Source organism: Eublepharis macularius, chromosome 12 (genome assembly GCF_028583425.1).
Source record: "Eublepharis macularius isolate TG4126 chromosome 12, MPM_Emac_v1.0, whole genome shotgun sequence".
In the NCBI taxonomy this organism is placed as follows: Eukaryota; Metazoa; Chordata; class Lepidosauria; order Squamata; family Eublepharidae; genus Eublepharis; species Eublepharis macularius.
Genome location: NC_072801.1, coordinates 33,736,191 through 33,756,256, shown reverse-complemented (window position 1 = coordinate 33,756,256; position 20,066 = coordinate 33,736,191). Strand labels below are relative to the sequence as shown.

General features: G+C 45.4%; 1 protein-coding gene across 1 annotated transcript in view; it reads left to right on the top strand.

The window, feature by feature from the left end:
* Positions 1 to 20,066, top strand: part of ZNF385C (zinc finger protein 385C) — a 93,345-nt gene that overhangs the window by 56,643 nt on the left and 16,636 nt on the right. The window contains exons 2-3 of the mRNA XM_054994891.1: positions 6,575 to 6,717; positions 14,765 to 14,875. Coding sequence (XP_054850866.1) covers positions 6,575 to 6,717; positions 14,765 to 14,875 — 254 coding nt within the window. The remainder of the gene's footprint in view (positions 1 to 6,574; positions 6,718 to 14,764; positions 14,876 to 20,066) is intronic.

Below are 20,066 nucleotides of genomic sequence, written 5' to 3'. Positions count from 1 at the left end.
CAAATAATTCTACTGCATCTATGTGCTGGGTATGTTTCTCATACAGAGAAACAGCAAGATTATGCAGTCTTTGAGGAGGGTAATTATTGTGTCCCTGCATGAGTCACTGTTCTGGGCTGGCCTCTTTCCAACCTGAACCACAGGACTGTATTCCTCTGAGGATGGAGAATTTTTCCTTTTGCGTACTCCAAAAGAAAATATGTAGATGTAGAGAGAGGTATGAAGAATGCCTCCAGTTTTAATTCAGAAAAGCTGTGCCTTAGCTTTCCAAAGTTTGGAAAATGCTTATAATTATATATTCAGGATTAGCATGCTATAAGCACCAGATGCATGTAGAATGGGGAACTAAAATGTACTAAGGAATGGCAACTAATCTTCATTAAGTGTGTGCTTTAAAGAGAAGAGGGAAAGTAACTGGGCCCATGGAACAACTGGTAGCTGGGCAATCTGTTGACTTCCCACCCACTGGACCCCTGAATGCCCCACGGAAACACTCAATTCTTCTACGCATTGCTTTAGCCCCCTGAAATGTAGTGCTGGAAGAGAGTTTTACTGGTACCATGGACCGCCAAAAAGACAAATAAGTGGGTTCTAAATCAAATCAACCCATAATTCTCCCTAGAAGCTAAAATGACAAAACTGAGGCCATTGTCCTTTGGTCACATAATGAGAAAAGCCAATAGTGCTAGGAAAAGCTGAAGACAGTAAGAAAAGAAGACAACCCAAAATGAGATGGATTGACTAAGTAAAGGAAGTCACAGCCTTCAGTTTGCAAGATCAGAGCAAGCTGCTAATGACAGGACGTTCTGGAGGTCCTTAATTCATAGGGTCGCTATAGGTCTGAAGAGACTTGACAGCACGTAACACACACAGCCCTGATGTTTAGAAGCTGGCTTTTCAAAATAAATTCTACATGATAAGGATGCAATTGCAGACCTTCTGCCATTGGTAATATGAGACAGAAGCATCCTTTTGAACCATACGTGATTATTTATGATCTTTATACATATTTACGTACACACAGTTTTTGTGTGCTTGTGTATTGCTTTGAAAATGAATAAATGAGGAACCGTCCTCCCTTCGCCCTGCTCTTCCCTAGATTTCCCTTCTGGGTGACTTTGCCATTAATTTGATCAGCACATGGCTGATGAAGCGACCATGGTTTATCCCCCTGGAGTCAGAGCTGGTTCGGGGAGCAGCTCCCTCCATGAGGAAGGGAACAAATTTGTCCAATCTGCTAGAAAGAGGTCACTTTTTCCTTCCAGGCAAGGAGGCCTGTTCTACCACAATCTGTAGGAGAATATGCAAACGAGAGGGTTTTTAAAAGGCTTTTTGATGGTCTTTGATTCCTTCTTTTCCTATCCCTCTTCTTTTATACTGGCGAATAAAGTTTAATAATAATAATAATGATGAAAACTTAGTGTAGGATAGTATAAAATTAAAGAGAAGAGCACCCAGCCACCAGCTGATTGGGAGTGAATGCTTTACTGTTTTTTAACAAGCAAAAAATATCCATCACTGTGACATGCGCTGTATTTTTTTTCCATACTCTGTATCCAACTCCTCACTTTCTCTTAAGGAACAATAGATCCCATATTCTTGTTTTTCAGCCATAATACAATAGAGAAATTTTCTGTTGCATCGCCCTCTTAAGCAGTTGTCTATGGAATAAACAGCTACACCTTGTCCCTGGAGACCCTCCTCATGTCTAATTCTGTAGGCAGAATTATCCCCATTCTAGCTGTGCCCAGGGTTGCCAGATCTCCCAATACAGACCTCCCACCTTCCACTACCATTGCCTGCCGCCACTCAGCTAGAGGGTAGGAGGAAACTCCCCTGCAAAACGGTGCAGGTTGGCATCCCCCACTGGAAGTGATGTCATCAAATCACCTGATGCTCTAGCATTTGCCCAACTCTTGATGGTTAAACCCAAAACTTTATGGCCACCCATCACACAATGATGTTGCTTCTCATGTGCAGAAAAGTGACGCCATTGCTCCTGGGGTTGCCAGTCACCCTCCCCTCAACTGTAAATCCCCACATCCCCCATCTACTGCCAGTTGCCAGGCCATGTTTGGCAATCCCAGCTGTATTGCAACATTTGTATTTTGGCCCACAGGAAATTGGGAGCCCTCAAAAATTAAGGTGTTTTCCACAAAGGGACAGGCTTGTGTGATTTCCCTGTTGCACCTGTGGTGGCTGTTCAGCTCACTGGTAATGGTGGCAGCTTTCTCTGTATTTCCTCTGCCCCAGTCCTGTAGTGGCCATTTTCCCCTATCACTATGGTAGGAGGCTTTCCCCAGGGCTTCTTTTAAAAAAACAGAAATTGACATATTGATAGATCATTATCCTACCCATTTGTCAGCATGCTCCCTCTGCCCCCCGCCCCCCAGCTTTGCTGTGATCCTTCCCAAAACATCACAGCAAAGTAGACTTGGGGAAGATTGCAGAAAATCCAGGTGGCGCACGGAAGCTCCATGATTTTATGGGGAAGCATGGGGGGCGGGGGCGGGGGGAACCTGCTTCCTAACAGCATCCAAGGCTGTGCAAACAAGTCATGTGAGTCATCTAAGTCTTATCTGCATAAAACAGTGCAGGGTTCTGTTTCTTGGTCACAGTAGAGTGTGACAGATCTCTCGAGAATAGCCTTTTTTTCAAGCAGACAGATGAATAGGTCCAGATGTGTATCTCCAATAAATTCCCTAATAATAGCCTATTATTTATATACAATTTTGGCAGTACATGGGGTCACGACACAAGCACATTAGAATCTTTGGTCCCTTTGCTGGAGCTGCTGGAGTTGGGCTAAAGCTCCTCTTCCAGATGAGGTGGTACACAAGTGTCAGAGCTGTACCATTTCCAACGGCAGGTGGGGGCTCACATGACTGACTGTTCTTGCATACCTGAAAAATTCCTTAAGCACAGGAAACTCCTTGTTGGAGAAAAGATTACATGCTTAGCCTTCCCCCCCCCCCAACATGCAGGTTTTTGCACATTCAAGGAATTTTTTTGGAATCTGCCGTGTATGCAGTTTGAAGTGAGCAAATAGAGTAAAGAGAAGCGTTACCGTCTCACAGGCCATTGTAGCCACATGTAAAGACACTGTGCATGGATGGTATATTAGCACCATACTGAGTCAGGCCAAACTTGGGTTGTAAGTCCGTCCCACTTCCACTCCATCCTCATGGCCCACCACAAAACCATCCCTGCTGGTAATGGATTTGTGAGATACTATCAAATTAGACAACTCAAAGGCTAATAAGTTGACTGTGCTATAAGCTAGAGAGCATCAAGCACCACTCTCAGTCAGCAGGAATGTACATGTATATGGATCCAGAGGGGAAATAAAGTTTGCACCAGCCAAATACATCCTGTGGATCAGGGATCCATGAATTTTAGCTTGGTTCAGCAGCGAGACATTGGCCGATTCCAGATGACTAACCTTAAGTCGCTTCATGCCGCCCTCTTCCGGATCGCGACGGGGAAAATGCGAAATACTGCGTTTCCTCATGCGAGTTTTGCGCGACGACGCGCAAAACTCGCACGAGGAAATGCGATATTTCGCATTTTCCCCGTCGCGATCCGGAAGAGGGCGGCATGAAGCGACTTAAGGTTAGTCATCTGGAATTGGCCATTATCTGTGTTTGCATTTCTGTCCTCAGAGTCTCTGGGATTGTGCTGGGCTTTGGAACAGCTGGGAGTAAGGATGCCAACCTCCAGGTTGGGTCTAGAGATCCCCCAGCATTACAACTGATCTGCTGATGATGACAGAGCTCAGTTCCCCTGGGGAAAATGGCTGCTTTGGAGGAGAGACTCCATGGCATTATGCCCATCTGAGTTCCCTGTGCTCCCTAAATCCCACCTTCTCCAGGCTCCATCATCAAATCTCCAGGAATTTCCCAACCCAGAGTTTGGAGTCCTAGCCAGGAGCATGCTGCTTCTTCCAGTGGTCAGCAGCGCAGACCCCATCTCCTTCCCCCTAAGCCCTCTGTCTTCTGTATCTCCCAAAGACCCCAGAAATGAGTGGGAGAGGGGGATCTTCCATGTTTCCCTGGATTTGGGAGCAGGCAGAAGCAACTTTTGTCTATCTAGTACACTTTTTATCCTGCCTTTCCTCCAAGGAGTTCAAAATGTGACATACATTGTTCTCCTTTCCCCGTTTTATTCTTACAACAACCCTGTGAGGTGATCAGGCTGATGAGATGACTGGCCTAAGGTCCTGGGCCTAGGAATGGCACTCTAGGCACTATTCCAAACTGACTCTTGGGTTTCATAAGCCTCTTGCTTTGGTTCTATCAGCTCCAAGTCTCAGCAGAAAAGAGAGAACGTCCTCACTGCTGTGCAGAGGGAATGGTGAAGAGACCATGTTGGGCACTGTTGAGAGCATTGGTCCCCAGCCTTTTTGAGCCTGCAGGCCCCTTTGTAACTTTGAGAAGGTATGGTGCATGCCAATGCAAAATGTCTGCCACTGGAGGTGGAGCCAAATGCAATACCTCCCTCTTCACATTTCCTGGGAAGAAGACTGAAGGGGGAATGGACCCACATGCTGGCTAAGGAAAGGCCAGGTACTTACCAGTTCTCCTGAACCTCTAGCAGAAAAGGGTAGCCAATAACAAGCCTTGCCTTACAATGGCCCCACCCAGTTTCTGAAAAGTTTGATGGATGCTAAGGTGCTCACTGGTGTTGCATTGGGGAACCCTGGCTTAGAGTGTCAGACTAGGACCTGGGGAGCTGCATTCAAATCCCACTCCACCATGAAGCTTACTGGGTGATCTTGGGCTAGTCATTCTCTCTCTCTCTCTCTCTCTCTCTCTCTCTCTCTCTCTCTCTCTCTCTCTCTCTCTCTCTCTCTCTCTAGCCTATCTCACAGGGTTGTTGTGAAGATAAAATGAGAATGACATGACCACATATGCCACTCTAAGAAAGGACAGGATAAAAAAGTGATACATGGAAATGTAATAGGTAGACATCAAACAGAGCATTGGAGCAGATAGAAACCTTTACCTGCTCCAACTTCGGATATCGTATGAGAGACTCCCTTGACTTTGCAGCATTGCAGGGAGACCTCTGGACCAAGGGACATTCTGCCTTGTTAGAGGGTGAGAGTTCCTTCATGTAGCACCTGTAGGATGGCCAGATCCCCCAGGGGCCAAAGCAGGAGCCAGCGGAATCTTATCTCCCGCATCCCCCCATCGCACTGGAAAATAACTCAGTTTTCCAGCGCAATACAGAAGCTCACCCCCCACCCCCCAGCATGCCCCATAGCATGCCCCATAGCTTCTTCTTTGTGCTGGAAAGAGGCATAATATTCCACCATGATGCAGGTGCCTCACCCTGCTGGCCAGGTGAGTAGAGGTGGGGGCAGGGCATCTCCCACCCCCAATGGGGAGTTGGCCACTAAGCACCTGGTGGCCTGGAGTTAGTGCAATTCTCATGACCCTAAAATAAAAGAGTAGGTGGGGTTCAGGTGCTACTGCCACAACCGTCTGGTGTATGCATGTGTGTTTCTACGGTAAGGGAGCCAAACTATGCCATTGCTTTCTTCTTATGGAATCTGCCGAGTGGTCCAGTCTGTAGCATTTGTGGTCAGTATTTGTCCCAGTTAGCAGCAATACAACTGAGCCACCACAGCCTTCAAAATATGGCTGTTTCTTGGGCAAAGACAAAGCAAAGTCTGCTTCTTTGTGAATACTGGTTTAATGGCATGTTTCTACACTTCTGCTGACTCAGGACCTGTCTGCATTGTTGATGGTCTGTCCCATGACTTGTTGGCCAGACATGTACTGGGAATTCTGTATTGAAATAATTCCATGGGGAGGGCAATTTGGTTCTGAACTGTAGTGCATTGAGAGGAGAGGCTTAAGACCCCCAATGCCATTTTCCCAACGTAGAGAGTTGCTGCTTGCCCCATTGGGGGAAATTAATTGTAGTCCATCAGTTTTCCTAATGGTGCAGACAGCAACTCCTTGAACATTGGGAGGGGGGACATAAACAACATATTGTGTAGATGCCCCCTGAGACTCATGTTTCTTTATGGATTGAAATGAGAGGCATGCTTAATTTTTACATCTGAAAACTGTGTAAGTGTGTTTGCTTTAGTGTGTATGAGTTACTTCCCTTCAGAAGAGCTTACCTGCTGCTTTTCTGCATGGTCATTGATCTGGGTGTTCTTCACAGTCAAAGGAGGCAAGCCCAGAACAATGATTCATGCAGGGATGCAACAGACAGCTTCCATGGAAAGCAGATAATTCTTCTCTATTTCTGCGCTGGATGTAATTAAGTGATTTAGTTGAACCCACAGTAGAATTGCTCACACCCGCAGAGACTGATTGGAAGGAAGCGAGATCAGAGCAGAAAATCATGAAGAAAGGCAGCAGGCAGCCCCTTTTGAAGCATGGGTGTTTCCGGTTTACAGGAGCCTTTATTTCATATGGTGTGCAGGCAACACTTTTGCGGCTCATGATTTGGGAATGATTGCTTCGAGGTGGGAGACACCAGTCTTTTCCCTTCCAGTGTGTTCCTGTCAACTTTCAGTATGTTCTTACCTCTCTGTTTTCCTTCTCTTGGCACTTAGGTCCAGCTGGCCACAATAGTTCCCTCTTAACTTCGCTTCCCATCCCAGGACGGTCCCTACACTCGCCATTGGACATCAAGCACTTTCTGACCTTTCGCCTCAATGGGACGTCCCCGCTCAACCTCTTCCCTAACTTCAACACGGTGAGGTTTGGACCTGATCCAGAAATTATGGAGGAAAGGGTACTTACTGTTGGACAAGAGGGGACAAAGTGCACACCCCTCACCCCAAGGCTGGAACCTGCAATCAGCTAATGCCAAGACTGGTCCTCTTTGCTGCAATTGCAGCCCATTGTGGGACCATCATTGCCTCCCCCCAAAGTTATCGATGGTGTGTTGATGCCACGAGTGTCTTCCGGCCTCTCTAGACCATTTCTTCTTCTTTTCTCCCCACCCCCCACCCCATTCATTGAGTAATTTCTCTTGCTGGTTTGTTGACTTCAAGGTCACTCAGGAGTCACATGTGCAAGGCTAGAGTTATGCGAGGTATCTTTAGGAGTACTGCAAGTGCAGGCTGCCTTCAAACACCCGCTCCTGCTCATCATGTTTGGCCAGGCCTTTTTGCTACTGAGGGAAAGCTTCAGCACCCCAGCTACAAGGTCACCAAGGGTTGTTGTGGTGCCATGGGGACAGTCATTCGAGAAGTGTGTAGCTGTTGAGAAACAGGATCTTTGGGAGGTTAAGGGGGTAGCTATGGATTCCCAGAAAGGTGTCTGGGGTTAACTTTCATCTTCCATGGACTCCCTGTTTCAGTCTCGGAAAAGCTGCTCTGTTTCCTTTGCAAATTCCATTTTTCCCCTGCATTACAGGATGCAGGAATAATTGCTAAATTTCCAGTTGCTGGAGAGTCTAAAAATTAGGAACAAATGTTCTCTGAAGACAGATATGAGCTCCTTTCATACAAACAGAAAAGATTGACTAAATCAGAGGAATGGGCCACGTAGTTCAGCATTCAGGTGGCCTCAGAAGCCAGATAGATGCTTTTAGGAAGACCAGAAGCAGAGTGTGGAGGCAGCAGTTCTTCCCCATAGAATTCAGGCATTACACTGCTTCTGAACATGGAGGTTCCATTTAGCTGCCGACAGCAGCCCTGTATCAAACCCGCCACCCCATTTGCAGGGGCGCAAGGACACATGCTGTCCTTGGCAGCTCCAAAGCCTAATCACCCCACAGTGGTAATGGTGGAAAGTGCTGTCAAGTCCTAGCTGACATATAGCAACCCGTACTGGGGTTTTCAAGGCAAAAAACTAACAGAGGTGGTTTGCCATTGCCAGCCTCTGCATAGTGACCCGGGTCTTTCTTGGTGGTTTCCCATCCAATTACAAGCCAAGGCTGACCCTGTTTAGTTTATAAATTTTGATAAGATTGGGATAATCTGAGCTATCCATCCATCCCAAATCTAAACTGCTGCTGCTTTTTCCGCTCAACGGAGACATCCTCTCTCCCAGGTAAAACTGGTCTCAAATACCACCTGCGTAGGTAGGTGTGATTACTGCCTCCCATAAACAATCAGCGTAAAGTGAGTTTCAGGTGGGTAGCCATGTTGCTGTGTAGTATATGAGAAATGTTCAAGTCGAGTAGCACCTTAAAGACCAACAAAGAGTTTCCAGGGGATAAGCTTTTGAGACTCTTGGAATCTTATACCCTGGAAACTCGTTGTTGTTCTTTAAGGTGCTATTAGACTCGAACCTTACTCAGCCTAAAGTGAGGCTTTTGCATAATAAGATAATAGGACTGGAAGGTAAACCTGAAATAGTGTTCATTTTCTCTTCTTCCTCTACCTAATTTGCTACAAGGATGCATGGCAGATTCCTTCTGCCAGTTGTAATTCATACTTCTCTGTTAGCTTAATGGTATTAGATCCTTCAGCAGCAGCTGTTGTTTACACAAAAGGGAAGGGTGGAGGCTGGATATGGGACTGAACTGATTATAATTTTTATAATTTTATAATTTTAAATTATGTATATGTTGAAATTTATTTGTATCCCCCGTTTCTGCCCAATCAGTGTTCTCAAGGCAGCAAACTGTTAAAACAGATGTTATAAATCAATATGAAAAACAATACATATATGTAAAACATATAATAAGGGAATAATAATAAGGGAATGCCAAAAAAAAAGTCTCCAGCTGCTGGTAGAAGACAATGATGGGACAAATCTCCCTGAGGAGGGAGTTCCAAAGTTTTGATGCTGTGAACACGAAGACCCTTTGTCAGGTTGCCATCCATCTCACCTCAGATGGCAGGAGCACCCAAAGCAAGGCCTCTGAAGAAGATGACCAGAGTGAACAGGTAGGTTTATATGGAAGAAGGTGGTCCTTAAATTAGGCTGGGCCCTGGCTGTGTAGGGCTTTAAAGGTCAATGCAGCATTTTGAACTGGAAACACATTGTGAGCCAATGTAGAGGGAACAAGACTGGAGCAATATGGTCCCCGTGACCCACTCCAGTCAACATTTTGGCTGCATCAACTGTAGTTCCTGGTCAGTCTTCAAGGGCAGTCCCACATAGAGCGTATGAAAGTAAAATAATCTATGTGTTACTAGGTGGCAAGGTCTTTTTTACCCAAGAAAGGCCACAGCTGGCTCACCAGCTGAAGCTGCTCTTGGCCACCATTGCCACCTGTTTCTCCAACAGCAGGCTCAGGTCCAGCAGCACCTCCAGGCTACAAACTGGCTCTTTTGGGGGAAGTGCAACCCCATCCAGGACAGGAGGTATCTCAATTTCTGTGGTCAGTCCTTCCAGCTACCATAGCACCTCCATTGTGTCAGGAATAAGCTTCAGTTTATTGGTCCAGCTCAAAACAGCCTCTAGCCACTGCTTCAAGGTTTCCACAGAAAAAGGAGAAACCTCTGAACAGAGAAGAAAAAACCATGTGCTGAGCACCAGAGGTTATAAACGTTTATAAAACATGATTAATGGCTGCACATGTGCATGAAAGCAGAGTTTTATATAGAGACATAAAAACAATAAACAATGTAGAAAGATATTGACAGTAATGCACAGAAAACATAGCAATCCGTGCACAAAAACTCAGCAATAACATTCACAGTAATGCACAAAAAACAGCAGATAATGCACAAAAACTCAGCAGGTGCTACCAGTAGCACCTCTGTTGTGTCAGGAATAAGCTTCAGTTTATTCGCCCTCATCTAACCCAAAACAGCCTCCAGGCGCTGCTTCAAGGTTTCCACAGCCTCCCTGGGATCCACTGGAAGTGCAGCATTGAGCTGAGTATCATTCACCTCTTGGGGACAACCCAACACATACCTCTGGATGGCCTCACCTAACAGATTCACACAGTTAAGAAGCATAACTTTCTGAATTTCAGAAAGGGTCCTGCTCTGCTCACTTCAATGTTATAAACTGGGAAAGTTTGTAGTCTGAACTTCCCAATTCTAAACTTTGGCTGCATCGCTACTGCTTTTCTGCAACTGTTTCTGTTTCCCCTCCTCTTGAATATACACACACATTCATGAGTGCGCGCGCACATATACAGAGGGAGAACAGAACAGAAACTGGTGCCAGTTTGTAACTTTGGGACCCTGTCCACTGGTTGTTCCACTTCTGTGAAGATGCTTCCCGTTCAGAGGAGCAATTCTGTGCTTAGAAGTTGTCCTGAAGTCTTTTCAGACCCACTCAGATCCCATGGAGTTGAACAGCATCTTGTGTAAAGTCAGTTTTAGCTCCTCCTGTGTCTCTCTTTGCTTTTCCATCTCTGACCTCCAGAATCTTCACAGGAAGTTCAGCTCAACAATCTCTATTTATATATCACTGGGAACATCCAGGGGATAAAACAGAAGTAATCTGAGTCAACGCAAATTGGTTATAAAGCAGAGAATATTTTTTCCCTCTCGGAATATACCATCCTTAAAATACGCTCTTGGATTTTCTCTCCCAGAAGGGAGGCACAGAGACATCTTAAGGCATTTCAGCAAATTCTCTGGAATAGGACACCAAGAACAGAAGAAAATGATCTAGGTAAGTATCATTTTAGGGCTGGAAGCTGGATTGGCACAGAGGTTTCTACAGAGCTTTTCGGTGAGGCTTTGACTGGGCTGTGCCTGCATGTCTGTATTAGGATTTTGCAAATATCAGAAGGATGGGGTGAATGGAAAGAAGAACCGGCCATCTACACATTTTAAAAATGGAAACGTTGGAGTTCTCAAGCAACACCAAAGTGCCAGAAGTGCTCATGATTCAGTGGCTGAACTTTGTATACTCCAGGAGGGACAAGAAGCTACCACTTGAGGACCCTTGCTTTGGCAAATGTAGTAGAATGAATACTATTAAGAGTTAGTGTGGTCCTTAAGATAGACTGTCAGAACTGGAAAGGTTCTGTTCAAGTATAGAATTTGGGCACATTTGGGGAAAGTTATGATGAGCACAGAGTTATAGGGGGCAACAAGCTGCCCTAGGGGCCCACATCGGTTTAGCCCCCCACCCAAAGTATTGGTTCCTATTGCCTAAATTAAAGGATAAATAAGGTTGTGTCCATCCAACTTTCGCCCTTTGGCCTTCAGGGCCATAGCTGATAAATTTGAACTGGAAGCCAGTTTGTCAGTCTAGTGAATGCACAGTTGTTAATAAATTTGTCATGAAATATTACATAGTAAACTCTCTAATACATTGATCATGTTAGTTTTGTTGGTGGAAAGTGCTGTCAAGTCACAGCTGACTTATGGTGACCCCTGCTGGGATTTTCAAGGGAAGAGACTAACAGAGATGGTTTGCCATTGCCTGCCTCTGCAACCTTGGTCTTCTTTGGAGGTCTCCCATCATCCAATTACTACCCAAGGCAATCTTGCTTAGCTTCCCAGTTCTGATGAGATCGGGCTTGCCTGGGCTGTTCAGGTCAGGGTATGTTGGTATTCCATATACTGATTAGGATGCCAAGCAGGGCCTTCTCAGTTGTGGTCCCCACCCACTGCATGCAGCCACCACTTGATATGCTTCTGATCTGACAACATTGGGGGAGCGGTGTACAGGAGGAGGGTCTGTTTTGCCTTGGCCTCTCTGTGACTTGGTATTGAGCATGCTGAATATACATAACCATACTGGATATCTCCGGTTGAGCTCCATAGGTGTCTTTGGATTGGATCCAGATTAAATTGGCAGTTTCTACGGATGCTCCTTTCCTGCTGCAAACCCACCTCTCATGTCATTTCTCTGGGTCCCCCTCTTCCCCAGGAGCACCATTTTGTGTATTAGTGGGCTGCGGGGTGGGGTGGGGGAGGCAGGAAAGTTCTGTTCTGCTGATGTAAAATTTAGTCTGGATCCAACCTGTGATGTTTGTATATTAGAACTCAGCATCACCCTAATGAATACAACAGCAAGTTCAAAACTGGCAAAAAAGTAAATGCACTCGTTCTCAAAATGCATATTCAACTTGCTGCTGGAAAATTCTGTAGAGGTAGGGGCAGGGCCTTGCTTGTGAGACCGCAGGCATGTGAGATCCTTTAGAATTCAGGCATAATGTTTAAAAAATCCTTAGTAACCCTGGTATGTTTAAGCGGAATTGCTGGAATGTTTATTGTCAGGTGCTTTTGTTTGCAAATCTGATGTTCCTTGTATTAGCGTTTTAATCTGTTATAACGGGTTCCTCTTTAGACTGTGGTAATTGTACATCTCCTTCTATGCTTCCATGTTAAGATGACAGGTGCATTTTGTAAACAAAACAAATACAAATAGTTTAATTCATTAGTTGAAGATACGGTGATAGCCACTGGCTAAGATGATGATAATGGGTATTGATAATTATCCAAATTGTAGACACTGTACATTTAAAAAAATAGGACATGCTTTTAAAAAAAGGGAATAGGCAAATTATGGAACATAGGTTTATCAACAGATGTTAGATGTCGTAGATAAATGGAACCTCCATGTATGGGGATAGTATACATTTAAATATCCATTGCTGTGGACAAACCAGCAGGGGCAAGCCATTGCTTTCATGCTCTACTGAGAGAGCTTCTCAGCGTCTTCTTTTGCAACCCGACAGCTAGCTTGATGGTCTTTTGTTCTGATGCAGCCGGGCAATTCTTTTCCTCTGATTGAATGTGTTGAATGCTTTTTGAGTGGAGAGAAGTGTCCCTGACAGTTGAGGATGGAATAAGCTGTACATCCTTGTGGCCCAGTGGGGATGAGAAAGCAATTTATACAGATTCTTCTCCCCCACACCCGCCCCATCACTGTTTTCCTCCTGTGATCCAGGGCTGAGCCTTCTTCCATGTACAGCATCTCCACAGCAGGTGGATGTCGCCTTGAACACACAGCCGTGGTTCCTTGGCAAGGGTGGGATGGAAGGTTTCTTTCATCACTCAAAACCTCTCAGCCATTCCATCACTCCTCCTTGCTTTGGACCTCTTCATATTTATTCCAGATGAGTGAGTAGATGTTTCATCAGAAGCATGGGAAGGCACCACTCTCTGCTGGCAATTCTGCTCCCTTTGGGGATAGAATTTGGGGGTTCGGATAATGATTCCCTTGTTCAGATAGTTTGCCTGCTAGACAGATGCACCTGTCTGAACAGCTAAATAGCTTTGCAGCGAAATGCGATCTCCTTTAAACTTCAATCTGTCGCTTCCCCCCACCCCCCTTCTTCCTGACAGCCAGCCTTGGATAAGATAATCTTCCAGAGCCACAGGGCTAAGAGAACAATACTTGTATTATAGATTATGGTTGTGCTCAGACAAACACCTTATTCTTATATTTGCCTTATTTCTTCCCCCTCTTCACCTGCATGCTCCCTGCTCTAATCTCTTTCCACATTCCTTAATACAACCATTTTGTTAGAAATTATTGTGGATTTTCAATTATCTTCTAAGAGCAAAGACTGAGGAAACAAAATGAAACCAAAAATCAGAGCAAATGTGCTGCAGTGGGGTGGGGGTTACTGTCTGTGCAGCCCATGTTCTGGTTTGTAATGCAGTTTACTGAATCTAGTTGACAACATCAGTTGTGCTTTTTGTTGTCCCTCCTGTTAATGCTCAACAACATGTGATGCTAAGAGAACCATGAACAAATCTCTCAGCATTTTCATTTCTCTAATGATCATGTACATTGGACCCTGTTTTGAATTGGGACCCTAGTATGAGGGAAGGGGACTGAGTCTCCCCTACGCTACACCATTTTCCCAGCCTGAAGTGGCCCTGGTGAGCTACTATTTTCTCCACTGGAAGATCATAAAGGAAGTTAAAAATACCTTTATATTTACCCCAATGGGACAAATAGTGGCTCAAGTCAGGAAAATATTATGACAAGGGAGGATTAAAGCCCCCTCCCCTCATGCCGCAGTCCAGACCCCAATCAGGCCTCTGAGTACTGATTTTTAGGTAAATAAACATGCTAGGACCTCTGTTCACAGACAGCCAAGAAGATCGGAGTGAGAGTCTTAGGCTAGAGAAGCCATTTACAGGCAGGATTATTCTAAGTTCTGTTTTTTAAGAAAATGAATTGTTTTCAGATGGTTTTCTGGGATTCCGTAGGAGCTTATTCAGGATTCTTTAGTGAAAAGAAGTTCTATAATGGTAGATGTGTTTCCCTGAAGTTCAGCTTAACTGGTATCTTCCTCTACAGTATACAGCCAGGGAAGTAAGTGTTGGGAAAGTATTCTTCGAGGGTGTAACTACAGGATATGCATGACACGTGTTGGGTCTCAAGTGTGGCAGAGGGAGATTTATCTCCTTTTCTCTGGCTCCGTGTGCCGTAGGAAGGACACATGAAGCCAGAAAAAAGGGACAAAAAGAAGGCAATCTCCTCCCCACTGATTCCACTGGCAAAAATTGGACAGAAGGGAAAATGGAAACTCCTTGTTTCCCATCACAGTGTCCAACGAACAAGTGCTTTTAAAGGTGAGTTCTCCCAATGTATGTCTTACTGTGAGTTGGGTCACATACCCATGACCTGATACATGCCAGGTGTATCTTGTAGTTTAGCCCTGAGTTTATACGGGGCAAAGGTGAGGCCTAGCAGGCTTCTTCAAGGCTGACCTCCTATAAGAACTGTGGATGCCTGAAAACGTTCCTCTGGGCCCAGCATCCTGTGCAATGTGCAGAGGTTCATCAACAGATAAATAAATGTGGAAAGGTTCGTCGAAGGCAGAAATACCAATTTTTGGATGCTTGTTGTGATTCTCGTTTACTGACTCCCTGATGCCTCTCGCTGAGTTCCCTCCTCTTTCTGGCCCTCTCCAGATGGATCCAGTGCAAAAAGCAGTGATCAACCACACGTTTGGCGTACCCAACCCACTCAAGAAGAAGCCGTTCATCTCGTGTAATATTTGCCATCTCAGATTCAACTCTGCGGTAAGTAGAATCCCGGAGGGTCAGGCTTAGGGCCAGGGGTGGGCCCAATAGCCCAGGTAATGTAGATCCCTAGAGAAGATATGTGGAAGACACGCATGGTGAGGGCAGGGATATTGAGGAGCAGGATACTGAGGTAATTTGGAGACTCCATTTCAAGAACAATGCCTTTTCTCCTAATATTTTTGAAGTGTATCAGAAACAAGAGCACATCAACTCTATAAATGATTCACAATAGCTGCTCTTAGTAAACAGGTGCAGATATAAATGCATATTTAAAACTAACGTTTTCGCATAAACTGTGGAATACCAATGAGGTTGAATTTGCGGCCTTAGCAGTTGTCAATTATTTATCTGTGGTACTGAGGTTTTGAGATAGTTATTTATACTCAGGTTCATTATTACTCTGGAACTCCAGCCTTCTATTTCATTTGAGAATGGCTTACAATTTTAGCCTTGCTAGTTATTGTATATTTCGGAGAGTATAGGGATGTTTAGCTTGGGGAATCCATTCTGCATTTTATCTTAAAAAGGTAAAGGTGCAAGCACCGAGTCATTACTGACCCATGGGGGGACGTCACATCACGTTTTCTTGTCAGACTTTTAACGAGGTGCTGCATTTTATATAATTTAGTATTTTACACAACTTTATATGGTCTAAAAGCATATGAGCTGTGGATATGCTCCTGTTAATAAATGGAATGCAATAGAATTGTGACTTGTCTCAGTGAAGTCTGAGGCTGCATGCAGTGGGTGGGGACCACAACTGAAAAGGCCCTGTTTGGCCATCCTAATCAGTCTTCCCAATGATAATTAATAGGGTGCTTTTGAACACTGCAGGTGCTTCACATGTTACTTTATCTTACCAAACCCCAGTCAGTCAGTATTGCAGATAAGGCAGCTGTGCGCTTGTGGCTTCCCCAAGGGAAGTTTACCTCAGAGCAAGATTCAGGGATGCCCTTCCTCATTTCTCCATTTTTTAACTCCTACATTGCACTGGCTTTCGCAAGGGGTCTCTGAGCAGCAAACAAGTTCACTAGGGGAAAGCAGCTTTCTGACAGTCTGGATTGAAAAAAGTGTGAGGAAAGGCCAAGGGAACTGTATGTGTTTAGCTCTGAGAAAGAGACATGTTTGGCAGGTGTCAAACAGGCAAGGAAGCAGAGAGCACTGTAATTGTTGCCATCTCTACAAGCCTTGAAATAATAGGTTTAAATGATGAGAAGGTAGATTTAGATCAAGCTCCCAATTTGGCAGCTGAGGGGGCGAGTAAGCTTTTTTTAAAAAAAACTTTCGTTATACTTATCTCACTCCTACCACTGTGAGAAGAATGGCTTCTTGTGTAGTTTTATGTATTAGCTTGTTTTCTGTTGCCACCATACTCCCAAAAGGTATATGTTTCTCCAAACACATATAACTCTTTTAATTTATTTCCAAAGTGCTCTATAGAGCAGGGTTCCCTTATTGGTGCCTGTGGGCACCATGGCTGACATCAACACTTTTCCTGAATCTTGCCAAGTATTTTTAGAAAAGTGGGGCTTTATTCTTTTAGAAAGATGGGGCTTTTGCCCAACAGGGCTTCTGATTGGCCCTTGGAGTTCTGATTGGCTGTGCAGGTCTTTAAAAACACTGCTTCTGCAGCAGCTGCCAGCTCAGCACAAAGATCTTCACTACATGACGGAAGGTAGGCGATGTGTGGGCAAGAAAACGGTTTTAAACAAACTGTTCATTCTAAAAGGCATCCTGTTACACCCAGCTTCTGCCTGAAATGCTGAAGAGTTACTATTACAGCTGTGCTTATCCTTTCTTCCTGTCACTTTGTGGCTGGTTCTTCCTCTTGTGGCAACTGTTTTGTGGTTCCATCCACCGCCATGTATCAGAATTCCAAAGGTGCCTGCAGGCACAAAAAGTTTGGAAACCCTGCCACTGAGGATATATCAATAGGGCTGTAAAAGGTAACAAGGGGCCAACTTGGGAGGTGGTGGTATCGTTACAAAGCAGCTCGTGATCAGTGGGCAGAGGGGCAAACCACTGGGAGTTTGCCTGCCATCAGTGGGCACCTGGCAACCTTACCCTGCTTGCATGTACATCCTTTGGCAACTCACAAGTGCCCCCACTACCTGCAGTCACAGCTGCCCACACTGCCTGCATGCTCTTCCCCAATGGTGCTTGGTGGTGGGTACAGGTGGGAGTTCCACCGCCATGGCCATTAGGAATACTGATGTTTTGTGCATCACCCCCATGCCCTTCTCCAGCAGCATTAGGCAGCGTATGCAGCTGGGAGCAGATGTGAGAAAAGCACTTACAAACAGGCAGTGGAAGGGTATTAGTGCAAGCCTCAGAGGAGATGCATGAGTAGGAGTCAGCAACACTGGGCCCCACCAGAAACCATGGTCCCTGGCAGCTGCCCTCCCCACTGCCATGCACTGATGCCAACCTTGGGGTCTGGAGAGGGGCTTTGGGAGAAACAAAGGGAGGCCCATGGCAAGAACATCATCAGCACTAGGAAAGAAGAGCATGGGGTCTATGAGCCATAGTAAGAGAAAGAGGGAACAATTAGGAAAAAAAGAAATTAGATCATAGGTACTCGTCTTGAAGAGTGCATGTTGCCTCTTTAGTGGTGGAGCTAGGCTTACAGGGAAAAACCTGACCTGCCTATTAATCCCAGACCTTATATACCTAATTCCTATGTGGGGATAGGAAGTTGTCCTGTGGTTGTTTTTATTTGCTAGTTTCAGGTAACTCAAAAACAGTGGCTCAATATTTGCTTGCAGATGTGTTGGAACTCAGGAAATAAGATTTTTCCCTTGCCTGGGAATAGAGAGCTTCCCTTTCAGATCCAGAGAATTTGTAATATATACACTTCTTGTCTCTTCTTGTTTGGCAGGGGAAGGAGACCTAGTTATTCCCCCCACCCCAAGATATGGGATTTCTCCATCCTTTAATCTTACACTGATGGAGCCCATTTGCATGCCCGTAGGATTGCTTGCCCTTCGTTGGCTGTCAGCTTATAGCCTGCGATGTGTTCCTAGTATCTAACTAGCCCTGAGAGATGAACATTGATTTTTACAACAGCCCTACAAGAAGGCCAAGCCCAGAGACCTTTGAAAGAAAATTGTGGGGTGAAGAACCATTCTCCAGGAATCTCTTAAGTCTTCTTTAATAGTTGCCTTTTGTTGTCACAAACGCCGATGGTTGTTTGTGACTGGAATCTGAAATAATCTTAGCAATTCATGATTGTTTGGTTTAAGGATGAGCTTCTTGAAAAGAGTACATAGAAACATTCTGCATCTTAATGATTTTTGGCAAATATTTCCTCTGAGGGCCATGAAGCAGCTTCCTCCGCTTGTCCTTTTGGCATCTCTTCTCTGAGAAGGAAAGCAAGGAGGGGGCTTAGCTGTCCCATTTTCTATTATCAATAGGGAGCCTGAAACGGCCCTTGACAAGTTCCTGCCACTGGGATGTCCCCTGATGGAGGAGGGTCTGCTGGAGTCAGGCCCAGCAGCAACCACCATAAACTCACTACTCACACAACTTAGTGGGGTTGTCAGGTTCCCCCCCCCCACACACACACACCTTTTTTTCTCCTTGCCGTTTGGGGCCCAAATTGGCAAAATGTAAAGCGCAGGAGCTCTCCTGGGGCCTGTGCGATGGCATCACTCCTGAGAGTGGCCTTGTCATGCTGCACTGGGAACATGCCCAGGAGGCCTATTCCCCCACTGGCCCGGTGACTGATGGTGAGGGGCGGAGGGTGGGAGTGGGGGAATCCCCTGCCCTCACCAGGGGACCTGGCAACCTACAACTTAGCATGATGTGGTGGTGGCCACTGCAGCCCATCCTGGCCCCACCATACAGCCTGGCCAGACTTTTCCCAGGGAGAGGTTCTCAAGGGTAGGGAAGGATGGAAAGCTGAAGACACAGAGGTAGGTTGGCTGGTGGGTGGGAAGGAAACGGGCACGGCAGTGGCAGCCACCACACAACTGAGTCTGGTCTGGCTCAGCACTGGCAGTGACTGCACAACTTGGCCAGACTGTTCCTGGGAGAGGCTGCTAGGGGTAGGGAAGAAGGGAAAGCTGAAGATAGAGGAGTAGATAAAGATAAGTTAGCTGGTAAGTGGGAAGGAGAAAAGGAAGTAGGGAAGGGGACAGGTTATGTGGGCTGCCAGGGAGGGGGAAAATAGTGGAGGAGGGATATAAGGGAAAACAAGATCCCGCCCCCCGCAAGTTGTTGTGGGTTCCTCAGTTGTCATATATATAATTCCAAACTGGGCCATATAGTGTAGATCATTAATTGGGCAAAATGGAACTAGGGACAGATAGTGGTGTGTGTGTGTGTGTGTGTGTTATGTGCCGTCAAGTCTCCTCCAACTTACGGCAACCGCCAGAACCCTATGAAGGAAAGCCCTCCAAAATGTCCTATCATTAACAGACTTGCTCAGATCCTACAAACTGGAGGACGTGGCTTCTTTTATTGAGTCTAACCATCTTGTTTTTAAGTTTTCCTCTTTTCCTACTGCCTTCCACTTTTCCTAGCATTATTGACGTTTCCAGAGAATCTTGTATAATAACCTCAGTTTTGTCCTTTTAGCTTATAGGGAGAATTCAGGCTTGATTTGCTCTAGTACCCCCTTATTTGGCTTTTTGGCAGTCCATGGTATCCACAAAACTCTCCTCCAGCACCACATTTCAAATAAATCAATTTTCTTCCTGTCAGCTTTCTTCATGGTCCAACTTTCACATCCATACATGGTAATGGGGAATACCATAGTTTGGATTAACTTGATCTTGGTTCCCAGAGAGACATCTTTATCTTTAAAGATCTTATCTAGTTCCCTCACAGCTGCTATTCTTCTGATTTCTTCATTGCAGTCTCCCTTTTGGTTGATGATTGAGCCAAGGGTGGGCAAAGGGAATTCAAACCTGAATATAGTAAAATTAACACCTTTAGCTTTAAGAAAAGAATGCCCATTGAGTTTTCAATGGCCACCTTGGAGGTTGCTAGGCAACCATAACTGTATTGTTGATCCTTCTAAGCCTTGGTTTCTGTAAAGCAAAGCTGTGGGGAGAGAAGCAGGGCCCAAACAGCCCTGGAAAAGGCCCTCTTTCCTTTCCCTGTCATGTCTCCTGACACAGGAGGATTTGCCAGGGACAGGGCTGGTGGTGGTCACCAGAACTCACTACTTATCCAACTGGCCCTG